The following is a 16885-nucleotide window of genomic DNA, read 5'->3' as shown; positions in this document are numbered from 1 at the left end:
ATGGCTTAACTGATTTACTTTAGGGTTGCACAATTGCAAGCACTTCTGGAAATGCTGTGCTTAAAATTTGTGTATGTCAGTGTCCTGCTCTGTGTTTTGTGAATGATTCCTTTCAAAGAGTACAGTGATACCTTTGAAAGAAAAGGAGTGTGTTAGCCTTTAAAGGGAAATATGAAATGCTGTATATAGCTACTTAATGAAGTAATGTAAAAATAATAATGATTATGGTTGTGCTAATGGTAGTTGTATTAGAAATTACAAATGAAAATATGGAGAGAGAATCAAATCCTGGTCCCACTGCACGTGGTAGTGAAAGTCCTGTGGATTCGGAGGGAGCAGAACAACAGCCCAGTGTGGGTTGTCAGTCTCAGGCTCTGCCTGGAAACGCTCCCCAATTGCTGGGCTGTGAAGGGTCAGGATGGCCTCCCTTAACTTCTTTTTGGTAGGGATAAGTTCTTAATTACAGGAGCCTAGGAAATGGGTCTGGTTTTGTGTTGGGGTTGAATAAATAGGCTTCCATGACTGTTGCTGAGGTAGGAAGATAAAATTACTCTGTGTTCATTTTCCCTTAATAGACCAGTTCGCACTTCAGTTGCTTTACATTCCTGATCATTTGAGTCCATAGCTTTTTCCATAGCTTTTTCCTTTGATATATACATGGTATATGTGAATTTACATCAAATAAGTAGGAATTTTTTGATTTTCTCTCCCCGCCCCCCTTACCCCTCCTGTACAGCTCAAGACAACAGGAAAGAGGAACATATTAAAATGTCACCTGAAGTTGCCTTGAACAGAATTTCGCCAGCACTCTCACCTTTCATTTCCAGCGTGGTCAGAAATGGAAAAGTAGGACTGGATGCTACTAATTGTTTACGGATTACAGACTTGAAGTCTGGGTAAGTGTTTGAGTTCCTTATCAAAAAAGAAAACCCAACCCCAAAACAACAGTTCAGATGTCTTTACAGGACTGGATTCTACTAGGTCGATATGTTTTTCAACATTTCCAGTATATCTGGAGCTGACATACTAGCTAGATTGTTTTTTCTCTTATTACCATTTTCTAGTTTTGGGGATTTAATTTGTCACATTGTTGGCAATAATAATCTTGTTAAAACACTTTCATCACTGCCACTTGATAGTGCTGTTTTTCAGCAGTAAGCTAGAGTTATGAATACTCTTTCCTGTTTATCACTTGCTTACTTGATCTTTTCTGTAAATTAAATACTCTAAGATAAATTTGTATGACATTACCTGTAGTCATGAATAGGCTAAATAAGAAAAAACTAACTTTTCATTTATCTAACCTCCCTCAAGATCAGTACATCAACTGGCTGTGGGGCCAAGTGTTTGAAATAAGCTAAGTTACTCTCTTTATTTCTAAATCCAGAAGTGTACCTGGTGGTTTTCAGAGGAGAAATAAAGTTTGAGATCCACGTGTACAAAGGGATTCTGATGTGTAACTGCCATGAATAATACATGGGAAAAGTGAAGTGCTAGAAGTAGAGTTCACTTTAGCTGTTGTACAGAGCAGGGAGACTCCCAAGGTGTCTGATAAAGAATTGAAAAGATGGGAGGTGTCAGAAATTCCATTATTGCTCTAGAAATGAGCATCTGACCATATCCCTGATTCAGGTACTTATTTGAGAATGGAATTCAAAACCTGAAATTATTTTGGCTCTAGGTGTCTAAATCATCGTTTTAGTACAAACTGCTAGTTTTGTTTTTTGTTTTTTGTTTAATGTAGTTTTATGGTGCCCATTTTTGAATGGTAACCTAATCCAATAGGTCTCAACATTTTTGTCTAGTAGACCACAGCCAAGCTTCAATTTCTTGAGCACCACCTCACATCACTATTGTTTAAACTTTGGTTGAAAACAGTACAGAAAACTTTGTTTAATGTGCTTCTGTGGGCTGCTTTATTCTGGTTTCATGGACAGTTTGGAGGGTGGGTTTTTTTGACAGTTATGCTGCCTTTTCAGGAAGGAGGTCTGAATTCTACGCTATGGTTAGTTTGAAAAGAATCATTCCCTGCTCTCATCACCTGTAAGGTGCTGTGACTGAGTGCAGATTTACTGGAAGGTCTAAGAAGCATAACCTTGTTATTAGTTCTGTCTGGTTTGGCATTTAGGCTTGCAAATTATGTGACACAGGCTGAGCAGTTATGCAGCTGCAACCCTCCAATCATGCTAGACCTTGTTTTCTCTTGAATTAGTCTCCTAGGAAGGCTGAGATGGGAGCTATCCTATATCTCTCCTATTGAATCTGTGAAAGAAGAATGCAAAAGGTGGAGAGAGCACAGCTGTAGTTCAGTGATGAAGGCATCAGCTGATCGGGTGGTAGAAAGGATTCTGTTCTGCGCCCACTGACTTGCTTATGCTGTCTGCCTTAAAAAAAAAAAAAAAAAAAAAAAAAAGATTAAAATAATTTAAACCAGTGTTTTCCAGCTGACTCTTTTCAGAGATATTTTTAAAAAGTGTCTAAAATTTTTGTCCAGTGATGTTACTGAAAAAACTTGAGTTTACTTTGATAAAGCCTGAATGTTTTCTAAGAAGCTAACTTAAAAAACAAAAAGCACTCCAACTGCCCCCTCAACCCAGTGGTTCAAATTCTTCAGTAACTGTATTGAACATGGAGTCTAGAACACACAGTACAGCCCCTGGGGGTGATTGTCCCATATGTTGTTTAAAGGAATAGGTTTTGTTATATGCAAGTGCTAGCAATGTTTAATTTTTATCTTGTTCTGGAATGCATAAATGCTTTGGTATGTTCCTCTTTTTTTTTTTTTTTTATGTTCAGGCTTGTTTATGGGTTGAGATTGTTTGGGGTTGGTATAATCAAGATTCTGCTTTTACCTGAGAATTATTTCTTAAGGGCTCTTAACTTATTTGTAAAAAGAAAAAAAAAATTTCTTGAAAACATTATTTTAAAAGAGGATCTATTAGCAAATAATTCTTTGCATTTCTTTGAAATTTGAAATCTCATGCATGGAAGAGTTCTTGTTATATTTGCAGGAAGGGTTTTTGTTATATTTATTTGTTATAAATATATCATTTTAGTTTATTTATGAGAGAATATTGTGAATTTACATGTCACTGTGGAAATACAAAATGATTAAGTTCCTTGCAAATTACTACTTTGTAGTGTAGCTTAGCAGATAAACAGTATAAAACTATTTACAGAGCATAATACGGGTACATCACAGAATTATAGAGAAGTTCCTTCCATAACTCATGATCTAATTCAGTGGTCTTTAACTTGTGAGATAGGACTTTTGGGGCTCCATAGACTATTTCTGAGAGGCTCATGAGAGGTGATTAGCAAGAAAAAACCCTCAACCCACCATATTTTCTAATGCTACTGGGTACTGCCTCCAAAGAAAAACTTGTAGGGCTTCAAGAGTCCCCAAAAAAACACAAACAAAAACAAAAGCAAAACTCCACACAAAACCCACCATTGATCTACTTTATTCCTTTATCCTCACATCATGCAATTATTCAAACCCTTTTACGTTCTCAATTTCTTTAAGCTTTCATGCAAAAGAAATGATAATGCAGAAGAAACAGGAGGCCAGGGCTAATGTAGGTGATAGCAGTGTGAACAAAAAGAAATACAGGGACAGAGAAGTTGGGCATAAACAGAAGGAAAAAGGGGAGAGCAGTTGAGGCAGAATAATGAGAATGAGGCCCAGGAAGTTAATTGCAAAACTCCCTTTAGTTGCAATGGTGCTGAATCAGACTTTAAATTTAAAAGGTGGAACTTGAAGGTGAGGAAGAGGCACTAGATTAAGTGGTTGAAAGTAACTAAAAAGCAATTTTTGAGGTCTCAATGAAATGATTATCACCATTTGTAAATACTGTTGTTTCAGAAACTAGTTTTAAATAGTGATTGAACATTTATTGATGTATGAAAGGGGCTGTAAACACAAGCTAGCCTTAGGCTAGCTTGAATTTATTACAGAATATGCAAATATTTTATGATTTAAACAATTCTAAACTGTTTTGTTATGTGGAAGGACTTTAAGAATTAAAAAAAATACAATTTTACTATAACTTTTAAGAAGTTAAAGTCCTTAAGGTGATCATCTCAGTAGGTATAAACTATGAAAATGAAAACTTCTAGAAGCTTCTGGATATGTTCACACTGATGAGAGGGTCAAGGGGAACAGCTGTGTGACTGCTCCAGTGTCAGGTACCACACTGTTAACTCTGATAGAAGAATAGGGGTTAACGTAGTACTCAGCTTCCCTAGTAAACCAGTGCTTTACAGTGTGTATAAAACAAAAAGCCAAAGACTTTGTATCTTTTTATTGTTCGTCAATTCTTGTTTCTCAGGTTTTAGAAACTGGAGCTGTGGTTAGTGCGGGGTGATGGTAATATTCTGAATATATATATAGTAGCAACTCCAAGGCCTTGCCTCTTTGGAGCTTTGCTTTTGTCATTCTCCAGCACAAAAATGGAAGGAATTTCCCTTTTATTTCACTTGTGCAAGACCGAGTTCCAGGTCTACAGCTTATGTTAATTGATTTTGATTTGTAAATGGCAATCATGTATTTGAGATATGTTTTAAGTCTTGATATTGTTTGAAAAGTCAATCAATGTGTCTGATGTTTTTAGTAAGGAATGTATTCTGCACTTGTTTTCATTTACTGACTACTTAGTTTTGTTGTGTCTTATGAACTGTATTAAAGAACTTATGTTTGATTAAAGCTATGAGGTATGATGATATATTAATTTGCTCTGCTTGGAAGGGTGGGAGGGAAATACATCATGGCAAGGAAAAATTCTTATTGTTTTGCAGTGCTTGGGTATATAAATATTTTATAATAATATGTTACTGTTCCATAATGTCTGTGTGTTTTAGAAACTCTTTAGACAGTCTCATCAGATGCTTACATGCATATACATCCATGTGTAGGGCCTTCAGGATCAAGTTCTATTCATAGGAATTGTATGGCCACTACTAATGCAGAGTGCCTACGAAAGAAATGCAAGTACCCCTTAATTCTGCTCAGCCATGTGGCATGACAAGAAAGAAGGAAACTTTTCAATAGAATTAGTAATCAAAAGTTATGTGGTACATAGTTACCCAAAGCAGAATTTTAGCAAGTTTGCAAAGCCATTATCTTTTTTCTTGTAAAAAGGGCTGTGGACTCCGCGGTGAACAAAAACAGAACCTTGGTGTTAGATCCCCTCTGAAATGTTGCTCTGCTAGCAGCATTGATTCTGGTGGTAAGAAAACCTTGGAAGGCATCTCTGTTGCATTAATAAAAGGCATTCTTTGAGATGTCAGAATGGATCAAAGCATTTAACTCTTGCATAGGGTATTACCTTGTTCCAGACCCAAAGAAGATAGTGCTGCCAATTGAGTCAATGCCATATACTATCACTCAGTTAATCTCCAGTGGTGTCTCTTTGAAATAATGACCCATCTTATTTGGATATTAAAATCTACTCATAGACAACCGAATTATGGCAAAGGTATTTTTCTTAGCATTTATACATACAATCATGGGAAAGATATTGAATAGGGAAAATTGTTTAGGCAGATTAATTTAGAAATAGAAGATGCTTTCCTGCATGAAGGGTATTTAATTATTGTATAATGTAGAATTCAGTTATTTAAGAAGCTACTGCTTTTTCTGTGGCTTGTGACAGTGGTTCAAAAGTTACATTGTTATATGGTGGTTGTTGCCTTTGAGAAATTTTTTTCCCTACAACTGTCCCTCAAAGCCCGTGCTTGAACCTCAAGTTATGCTGCAGGCCTCTTCTTACTCAGTGAACATTATTTTGTTTTTAAAAGTAGTATGAAGTGTTGCAGCAGGCAGAATTTCAAAAAGAATACAATGATATAAAATTGTATACTTTCAGGTTATCCACTTAAGGAGTGGATACCCCTAGGTATCAACTCACAGCAAAGTTGTAACTTTCATACTTGTTTGGTTATACATATTTCTTCCATATTTATGTTGAGATTAATTGTGGAATTCTTATGCAATTGGTTTGTAATACTGAATGCGGCTATTTTGTTCTTTGCACCTGTCTGTTTCTCTATTATTTCAGGCTGTCTGATACTAAACTATATTACAATTACTTTTGTTCCTGAAAGAAACCTGTATAAAGAGTAATCAAAAGAGTATAGTACTGTCTGGAGCAGATTTTTAATTTACAAATTCACTATCGAGTCGTAGTAGGATGTTTATAACTTTATTACCCTGCTTCCTCACGAGCAGTGATGATTTAGTTTTTGTGTTATCAAGTCGTTGGTAACAGTATGCAGTATGTTTGATATTTCCCTTTCATTTGAGCATTTCCCTTTTTAATGTAAATATGCATTTTACATTAGTATTTCCTGAAATAATTTTGCTTTTTTACAGTGAAATACTCTTACACAAGTGCAGCCGGTATTCAAAAGTTTCACTTTGATCTTTTGCCTTTGATTAGTTTGAACCGAAAGATTCTACTTAAGTTACTTAAGAAAATTTGTATTCCATCATTCACATTTATATCTATAGGTAGGTTTTTTAACATGCATTTTGTGCAAGTATGAAGTTTAACCAGTCCAACTCTTCTGAATGCAATTGCTATTATGAAAACCTGTTTTTTAAAATAATTGTGTTCCAAGTAAAATGTATGCTTGAAAGGATGTGGTGGCTTCCAGGAAAGATATGGTCTCTTGAGTCTTACTGCTATATTGGATAAGTTATAAACTATTGCCAATTTTGCGTAGAGTAGGTTGTTTCCTTCCAGTTTCTAATAATAGATGTATTTCTTCACTACAAGAAATCCTACTACAAGCAATGAGGTTTTTGTCACTTTTGAGCAAAATTTAACAGGCTGAAGAGGGTGAAGCTCTGATGGGACGAAGTGAGACAGTTTTCACTGTGGAACAGCACTTGGAACAGCACTTTTTCTGCTGTCCCAGGAGGATGGACTGTCTCTGCATTTGGATTCTCTTGTGCTTTTGTTTCTGACTGTTGGAAAAACAAAGGGAAAATATCTGCCTGATAAAGATTTAATTTTCAGTGTAGTGCACGTATGTGGTAATGGTTTTGCAAATGTTCTCCAAAAATATGTTGGCATTTTTATGCTATTTTTACACAAGGTGCTTGAAGTTTTTCAAAGAAATAAGTGCTTACTTGCCAGTTTCAAGTGCTGTGAGTAAACAAATGATTTAAAAAAGTGAAGGTAGCATTAGTTAATTTTGCTAACTTTTGGCTCTAGTTTGAAAGACTACATACTTTTCCTAAGATCTATTCAGTTTAAATACTGCACAGTATGTCTTTGATATTTTTAAGTTGCGACGGTGAGTGACTTCCTCTTGTCTGATCTTGCAAAAACTGAATGTAGTTTCTTTCAATTCTGTGCTTTGATAAAAATGAAGAAACTATTTGGTACAGGTGCCAACTCTTTCTTTTCTATTTTGTTTAAAGAGAGCTTGACATGATGTAGTACTAATTTACCTGCCAAATAGAGTTGGAAAGAAATACTGTAGCAAGCTATTTAAATGTATATTTTGGCTATCTGTACCTTGTTAACTCATTGCACACTTCTTGAAAGCCACAACTTATATTAATACACTGCAGATTTCTGTCCAGGGCTTTCTGCTATTATGATAGATGTCTTGCTTAATTCCCAGCATTATGCATCACTGCAGGAGGAAAAAAATCATCATAAGACTTCCTTTTTTGTTGTAAAGGTAGCTATGAGGAGAACATCAGAAATCTAATAATTGGGAACCTGCTCCAAAACTTCCCCTCTCCCAAACCCTCGCACCATATAGATGCAGCATTGTGGTTTTGGGGTTTTTTTTGTTTGGTTGGTTGGTTGGGTTTTTTTAGTTAAGCTGGACAGATTTTAGCATAACATGGATCTTGGATGCATGATACATTTGACCAGAAGCTGAGAACAACAACTGACTTTTAAAATTCTTTTGTTCTGCTGAGTAGAGAAGAATATATTACTGGACAGCTGGTTGGTAAATTCTTCCAGCTTTACATACCCAGTTACACTTCATGTATGTCTTTCTCTCCTGCATATACATGTACATGGCATAACATTAAATAGCCAGTGTACATTTGTAATGAAACTGAAACAAAAGATCATGAATTAGTTTTTAGCCTGTTCACTGCAATCATTTGTTGATGAGTTTAGGAATTTTAAAAGCCCAGGGGGTGATCAGAGACTTGATCCTGACAGACTGGCATACAACACTGTTGAAGATCTGATTTTGCCACATTTACATTACAGCCAGCAGAAATCAATGGGAACACTTCTGTAGACTATTTTTGTGAGTCAGCGATAATAAAGGAAGCAAGCCATTAATTTTTGAGAACAGAATCCGTATGCTATTTTCTAACTACACATTCATTCCCCGGGAGTGTGTGAAATCAATAACTGTACAAGCCTTCTCTTACAGTGTGGTGGTCATTGTGCAAATTTGCATAGAAAATTTCAAAGGGAAGTTTCCTTGTCATAGCAGTCTCTTTGGCTGACGTGTAGGTTGAAGTCTCTCTACTGCTGCCCTTTTAGATACTCCTAATCAATGTCCTGGATTTTCCTGAACCGTCAGCTGTGCTGCTCTTTTTCTGACTGATAGTGAAATGAACTTCTCTGACAGTTCAGTATCTCTGTCCAGCACTGAATTATGCAGTGTAGGTATAATATCTCAAGTTCTACTGGAAATAGAATAGCCGCATCTATGCAATGGTATGCCTGGGCTATTTTACTCTGTCTCCTGAGATATTTAGCTTGGGCACTTACCTGGCACTGCACTGCACAGTGAGATATGCCTTGAGGCAACAGTTGTCTAACTGGAAGCATACATATGAAAAAAAAATACAGCTATACTTGTAAGAGAGCAGAGTTTCTTTTGCTCCTGAAATTAATATTTTTATTGAAGACACTGAATTCAGTCTTTGAGGTAAACATCCTAAGTAATCCATAGTAAAGAAAAAATAGCAGATAAAAGGGAGCCTATTTCTTGTGTCCTGTCTGAGAGAAGGGAATTGATGTGTCTGAGGCAAGCCACTCAGGAGTTTAGGTCATAGTTGTTTTTTTTCCTTTGTACTCTGCAGTAAATAGTTGAATGAACAAAATCAAGACTATTAGGGCTGGGCATTTTTTAATTATTGTAAGATTAAAAGAATCCCAATGAAATAGAATTAATTAAAGGATATTGCAAAATTCTGTTATGGAGAAGATGCAAACGAAAAAAAATAGAAAAACCTCTGTCTAAAATTACTATTTTTAGGAAAATATACTTGATTCCCATGCATCACTAAAATAATATTTTTAAACCAAAAACCTGATGGAATACCTGTTGCTTAACTCTGGTCAATTCTTTGTTCAACTGAAAAACTCACTCAGATTATTCATGTTTATAATTTTGGTTTCCAGTGACCTTTCATAATGGCTGTAACTTCACATATCTCTTTTCTACCTTTTCATCTTTTATAATTTTTGTTTCAATCTCCTGAATAAAAAATGGTTTACAATTTATTGTGCACTTCTGCCATTGATTATTTTCATTGGGGCAAAAAAATAGAATATACTGTATTCTGTAATAACAATACTTCTGTAATAAGAACTTTTTGTACTAATAGACTGCTGTCTGTCCTGTTTTTCAGGCTACCATGAGTCTTAGTCATAAAACCTAATTAAAAACCCTGTAAAAGTTATGACTTTGCAAGTCAACTGCAAACCATTTACAACCAATGAAGACGCTTAAAAGGAATCACTTCCCTGGAGGTTTCCAGTGGTGTAATACCTTCCATGTGGCTATTGATGATTCAAACTGTTGTATAACCAAGTCAACTGTGTTCTTGCTTCAGTGCTTCACAGAAGCATAGGCAAAATTTGGTTTTATTAGATGAGCGAGGGAGGTGAGAACTGGAGGTTTGGATGAGGTGTTGGAAGTGAGGTAAAAACAGGTCAAGGGATTTGGGGTGGATCTGGGAGGAAAGGTTATAGGAACTTTGGATAGACTGGGCTCTCGTTTTTCACTGGCATCCAAAGGTGACTCCGCGCTTAAGTAGTCCCGTCCTTGTGTTTCCTGCAGGAGATCCTACTCGTTCTTGTGTGTGGCTGCAGAGTGATCTGTTGCCTTCGTGATAAGGGCAGGTCTCTCTTGTTCCTCCTGCCGCATTGCTCATGGCATTGTGGTCTCACCCTGTCCCTTTTGAGTTCCTGGTGCTCATCAAACCCTTCCATAAGTCATCTGAATTTACTGATGTGATAAAAATAATCCAGCTTCTGAGGGGACTGGGATTATTTTTCTGCCGTGTTAGGGAGCTGAAGCAGTTCACTGAGGCTATGGTAGTAGGTAGATAACAGCCATAGCACGCAACCACACAACATGGAGAGGGAGTCTTCATTTTCCTCTTTAGCAGCAGCAAGCTATTAGTTCATCTTAGCACATCTTATAAAATGAAGTCTTTATTTTTTTTATGCAGTTAGGATAAGCACATTTTGACCTATGTTTTAAGTTAAATGATACAATTACTGGGCAAGTGACTATAAGTGACACCGAGTTGTAAAGAAACATTTTTAAACTCAGCAGAGGGGAATGGCCAGTCTGAAAACAGCCTGGAAGTGTGAGCTGCATTCAGCGTTAGGACTTCCTGAAATTCAGTGAGTTACTAACTTACAGTGAAAGGTGCCAAAGAGGTTTTGGTTCTCATCTCTTCCCACAGTACAGTTGACTGTCCTTTGGGAATGGAAAATTCTCCCAATTTGTAGTTTTTGTATATGATGATTTTCCTGTCTTTTCAGTCTGTTATGCTTCTTTAATGTTGTAATGGATCATAAATAATGTTAAAAATAGGAGAACTACTGATATTTTTATTAAATATCTTCTTCTCGTAGATTTTTAGGCCTTTACAGTTCTGTAGTGTTTTATATTAATATTACCTCTTCTAGATGCCCTTTGAAATTACCCCATTGAATGTATGTGCAGTTGAAAGCTAGGGGGTTGTGAGTTTCAAAATGTCTTTTCTGGAGTGATCCTTGCTTAGTCTAACTTTCATATCCAAAGAACTGATGCTTGGTGTATTACTATGTATTTCTTGCTTCTAAAAGTTTAAGATTAGCAAATCAAATACTTAGAGGTACCTGACCAGAAAGCTCTAAAAATATGCAATTAGGAAAAAACATTAAAAGGAAATGTGAAAAGAAAGGGTATAGGGTCACTGGACTCTTTTTTAATAATGTGTTTAGTTAGTTTATTAAATGGGGAAATGTATAAACATTGGCTATGCTCTTAGTCCTTATGTTTTTCCTAACACCTATTAACTGGGTTTCATATCACAGAACTGTTTAGTTTATTGAAAAGTTGCTTAAAGAAGTTGAGGGTCATTATGGCTACTAAAGGTGGTGTTGAGAGCAATGCTAACTGATTTAATAAAAATCATGCTTATAATAGCTTAGCTTTTGAAACTTTCTGTATGAATATGCTCTTTCTGTGAACACTGAAAGGATCTGAAACTGCAGGTGGTAGACTGCAATTTTGTACTTGACAAAGTATGGTTCTCTTTTAGAGTCATCTAAAAGTAAAAACATTCCTTGTCTGATTTTTCTTTTTTCAGAAATTGAATTCACATTAGTGAAGGGTAAAAGTAGTGCATGCCTGATTATTAGGTTCTACCTTGTTACAAGTAATACATAATCAAATGGCAGTTGTAGAAATACCAAACAGGAGTTTGAATTTGACAGGAGGGAAAGGAGAGATAGTAAATCCAAAGGGCATGTATCTTCAGCTCTTGCATACCCTTCTCTAAAATTTTGCCTATGAATTCCAAGAATCTGTGATAAAGCTGGTCTTGTACATAAAGTTGTGCATTTTCTTTGCCTGAATTTGTGACAGAAAGGTAGTATATGATACTGTTAACTCATTGGTTTATTTACTGAAATATAGTCTACTGGAGTGTGTATTACTAGTGTTATTCCACTGTAATTTGCTTGTTTTTATTAGTTTTTCAGTCACTCCTTCATTAAATTTCCCCTTTACTGTTTCTGTCATATTCTTTTGGGAAGTATATGTGCACATGTAGTTTTTAAGGGGAGTTAAAGGCAATTGCCAGAGTATAAAAATCTTGTCTACAAAAGCAACGACTTTGCTTATAGTAGATGTTTCTAAAACTATTTGTTGACAGCTTTCTTTTGTCACTTGTTAATTATTTTTGTTAATTTGTATTGTAATTAGCTCCTTGAGACCCAACAAAAATTATCTTCCAGCCTAAACTGTAGGGATTTTACCAATGTAAACTTCTGAAGTAGTCTGCTCTTCAGAGCTTTTCTTTTAAATACACTTGCAAGCACGTTAAAAATGTGGTTCTGGTTGGCAACTCTGTCTTTGTATTCTTTTTGTGGTGGCACTTTCCAACCTGCATTACTATTGTGATTGAAGCACTGTTCTAAAGAAAGCTTTCCTAGGCAAAATGAACAGGGAATCTGTGATATTAAAAGAATCACAATAATGTGGTTTTGCACCTGCTAGCATTTAATTTAGAAGTTCTCTGAGATGGCTTCAAAATACGTATAGGTGTGCTTTCTCTTCTTCCACCTCTATAGTTTCCCCGGTAAAAGCTAGACCAAATGTCTGCATCTGGCAGAGGCAGCTGTACTTCAGGAGGTTGCAGGGCTTCTCCCACCGGTAATTGCAGTAGACGCAAAATAGGTTTGAGGTTAAGTCCCAGTTCTAGAAGCAGGCCCAGAACCTTCCTGACCTGGGACATCTGTTTTGGCAAACTCTTACTCATGTTAAGTAAATCTACGTTTACTCTTAAGATACAGCTGTTCTAATTTGTTTTATTAATGACAGTGATCATTAGATGATTTTTGTATAGTGTTGCTAGTGAAAGCAGGTTGCTAGCAGCTGAATTAGTTTTAAATAGTTATTTGAACTTCACTCTTTAAAAAATACAAATCTTCCCATGGACGAAGAAGGAAAGTGAGGGGTTGTTTTCCTAGATTGTGTGCTCTACCTAGTATCCTCATCTTCTAAAATTTCTGGTTATCATAATGCAGTTCTTACAAGTAAATGTAAATATTTATTTGTAGGAAAATCAGCACTTATAGAAGGTGAAAATTCTTTGTTTGGAATATGTTTGACATCTGGAGGCACCTTGGAGTTTACCAAATAATAATGATGGATTGAAATACTGTTGCAGTTACAGAGTATCACCCATACTAACAGGATTCAAAATCAATAAGAACATCTGTATTGCAGGACCAAAAGTAGTCGCTGTGTACAGTTCAATTTTTAAAGTTTGAACAAACCAGCTTGGGTACAAATGAGTTTTGTGAAACCAGTGGGTTTAACTGTTGGATAGGTGTTTGGAATAATTGGAATAATTATGTATTTGTTCTTTTGATTTTAATATTAAGACATACATACAAGCAGCAATCACTCTAAATGTAAGTGGATTTTCATATTTCCCCAAAGCAGTGCTGTGTGGCTTTATATTTTAAATGCAAGTCCCTTTGTCTCATATATCTATATAATATATATATATATACTATATAATGTATATGTCTATATATATTTATATAGATATAGAAAAGGGGAACTGAAGATGAAAGTTTGTTGACTAGACTATTTCTCTCATTTCAGATTTTGCCCAATTGACAGAATTTTGGTTAGATCTGCTGTTTTTCAGCAGCAGCTGCTCAGTACTTTCCTTGTGTATTTGCAGGCCTCTGACAGCCTGTAAAGCTTTGTGCAGTGTGACAGGGAGTTCCAGTGTGATACAAGTTTTCGCCGTCAGTTTCAGCCTTCTGAAACATGATTTGCACCAATGCTTCCTTTAAAAAAAAAAAAAATCGCTGGCTGACCTTTCTTCCATTCTCCTCCCCCCTCCATATATTGATTTTTGATTATTCATAATGCCTTTGTAGATGACTTATCCAGTAGTTGTGAATTCTGCAGTGAATTCTTAATTAAATGTAATGAAATATTGTGTCTTCAGGGAACACTGGAGCAGATTTTTATCTATAAAGATAGGGAAAAAAATAAGAATCTAAAGGCATAAGAATTGAAAAGTGATTCTAGTTGACTTTCACATCAAGGTTTTCTCTTGTACCAAGGTGTACAAATAAGAAAAAGATGGTGGAATTTTGAGTTTGCTGCCTCTAGAAGAGACACTTCCTTCTTTCTGCCTTTACTGGTTTAGTTTATATATATTTTATTTACTGTGAAAGAAACTTTTTCCTCAAGGGTCGCAGACAATTCCAACTGCAAGTTGCACCAAACACTCAGCAAAGCATGTTCTATTGTCTTCTGCTTGGAATATATATATTTTATGAGGCTGAAATGTATCTCAAGTCAAGTTTAGTACTCTGTATTTGTTCAAGGAATTTAGGTGAGACCTGCTGAAAATGCAAAGAGTGTGTTCAGCTATGGCTTATCGAATATTTGATTCCATCCTGTAGGTCAGTGCTGCTTTTTTTTTTTTTTTTTTTAATAGGGCAGTGTGATTTAAGTGATGTATTCAAGGATATTCCTTTGTCCCTGCAACTTGTGAAGTTAATGATTCTTTGATATTTTAGTAGGGAAACCATTGTGAGAGGTCTTGGGGTACAGCGTTAATCATCTCATGAAGACTAATTGATACTGCTGCTCTGAGCATCAGAACATTAGCTCTTGCTTCCATGGCTTTCTATGTAAAATGGTGATTGCTTAAATTAAAGTATGTGCTCCAGTATAATATTCTCCATGAATAAACAGGGAGAAAGCACATCTGTTCATCATAAGATAAAGTCAGCTTCTGAACTTAATTTTTTGACAGATGGGTGAACAGTTGTATCTGGTATTAATTTTCTGCGAAGACAGGACAACAAATAATCCCTAAAACACCTTGTCACAAGTCATTCTTCAGCATGATTTTGTGTGGACCACTTTAACCAAGAAGATCGGCAAATGTAACAAAATTCTATATTTTAGAGAGGATAGAGGCCAAGCTTCTAGGTCAGACACCTTTCTAATCATATGAGGTTCCATGTGTTAAGGAAATTCAAGTGAGAGAAAACGGTTGTCCATAGCCAGGCCATTTTATGTGACTTTCTGGGGAAAGAAGGTCACACACAGGCTGCTAGATGTTATATCAAAGTTTTGATTTGCCTTAGGAGTCATTGTCTTTATTTATACTAGAAAGAAACTAGCTTCTTTCAAGTGGATGCATGTAAGATTTTTGCTTGGTTGCTCAGCCTACTGCAGTTTTTGAAGTCTCTTGTGCAGCCTAGTCAAAGAGTGTAATTTGGCAAAAATGACTGTGAATGCTGTCACTTTCCATCACTTCTAGAGCAGTAAAATTTAAAACATCTCTAGTGGAGTATAATAATCCAAGAAAAGTACTTAGTTTTGCTTTTAGGGACACTTACCATTAAATTAGGCTTTTATTCTAATGTTAAAGAATATTATACTTTTCCCCTAAGTATTTCCAAACGGCCTGTTGTGCTAAAAGAAAAGATTGAAGGGTATTTGTAGGATCCAAATTTTTTATGTCTGTTGAAAAGCTAATAACAATGTTATTTTGATAGTATTTGAAAAATGTGCCTGAAACTGTGACCTGTGAAACTTGGAAAGAAACTTCCATTAAATATTAACTGGTGTTGCAGAGCTATTTTGGAACCTGCAAAAGGTTTTTGTTGGTGTTAGCGGTTTTGTTTTGTTTTGTTTTGTTTTTTCTTAGTATGCTACCTAGCATTGGCCTTATATGTGATGTGAACCTCAGAAATGACTTGAAAGTAGATAATAATCTCATAACTTTAGCTGTTAAATTTATCCACAGCTGTTAAAACACTCGAGCAATGGGCACTCCTTCCTGTTTTGCTGTGCTCACCTACTAATAAATGCATATAAAAAATAAGATACTATTTCTGCTGCACTGGTACTTCAATCTTGCATATTCTCAAACAAATTCAAAAAATCTGATTTTGCTCCTAGTGAGAGTAGTGATACTCACTGCTCTTGCTAAGCCCTACCTAGATGCAATTCAAAAAGTGGTAGTATGAAGCATTGTGTCGTCAAAATAATTTTCAACTCTGGTCCGGTCATCCAGTGTGCTGTGTTCCCTTTCACATTGGCATCACCTGCAGATTTAATAAACATTGTCTCTCTTCCATCATCAAAGCCTTTTAATGAAATGATAAATAGTACTCTACCGGAAGAAAACCTAGTGCATTCTTCATGGATGAAACAAGATGTGAACTAATCTTTTTAAACTGTCTTTCCAGACAGTTCTGTGCACATCTGATAGTAGTTGTATCTGCATTATGTTTCTCTAGATTGTTTTGCATGATGTTCTTACAAGGCATGGCAAAAACCTTTCTAAAGTGAAGATATGACATCTGTTGCTTCCTTTTTATTTGCAAGACCAGCTACCTAATTTCTGTAATGATACTCAATCAACACAGTGTATTCTTATTGAATCAGTGTAGGCTGTTAATTGTTTCTGTGTTGGATTCTAGGTGCGTACAAGTAGTTTGATTTTGGGGGTGGAGGGAGGGAGGAGTATTTTCATTGAAACTTAAGTGAAATTAATTGGTTTATAGTTCTGTGGCTGCATCTTTTTGATGAGGCTATGGGTGGACACAAATATGATTAAATAGCAAATGTAGCTTGCTGAAAAAAAGATCTGAAGCCACTGCATACAGTTTTTTTAACTTGAAAATGTAAAGAGCGAAGAGACTATAGAGACAGAGTCTGAGAGAAATGGTGCTCTCAAACACTTTCGGCATGTTGACAGGAACTAACAATACCCTATTTGCTCTGGTGCCTTCTGCAATAAGACAGATACTGCTGCAAGAGTTATTCTGTTGTATCTGATGAGGTAGGATCAGATTTTTTGTGCTTTTTGGCCTACTCATCTCTTTTTTTCTTTTGGCCGTGT

At 35.9% G+C, this 16885-nt stretch overlaps 1 protein-coding gene across 3 annotated transcripts in view; it reads left to right on the top strand.

Moving 5' to 3' along the window:
• Positions 1–16885, top strand: part of BABAM2 (BRISC and BRCA1 A complex member 2) — a 189327-nt gene that overhangs the window by 2965 nt on the left and 169477 nt on the right. For all 3 annotated transcript variants that reach the window (XM_067293178.1, XM_067293177.1, XM_013943835.2), the window contains exon 2: positions 737–896. In XM_067293178.1, the coding sequence (XP_067149279.1) occupies positions 769–896 (128 nt within the window). In that variant the 5' untranslated portion in view covers positions 737–768. The remainder of the gene's footprint in view (positions 1–736; positions 897–16885) is intronic.

This window comes from Apteryx mantelli, chromosome 3 (assembly GCF_036417845.1).
Source record: "Apteryx mantelli isolate bAptMan1 chromosome 3, bAptMan1.hap1, whole genome shotgun sequence".
NCBI lineage: Eukaryota > Metazoa > Chordata > Aves > Apterygiformes > Apterygidae > Apteryx > Apteryx mantelli.
This window is presented reverse-complemented; position numbering and strand designations above follow the sequence as displayed.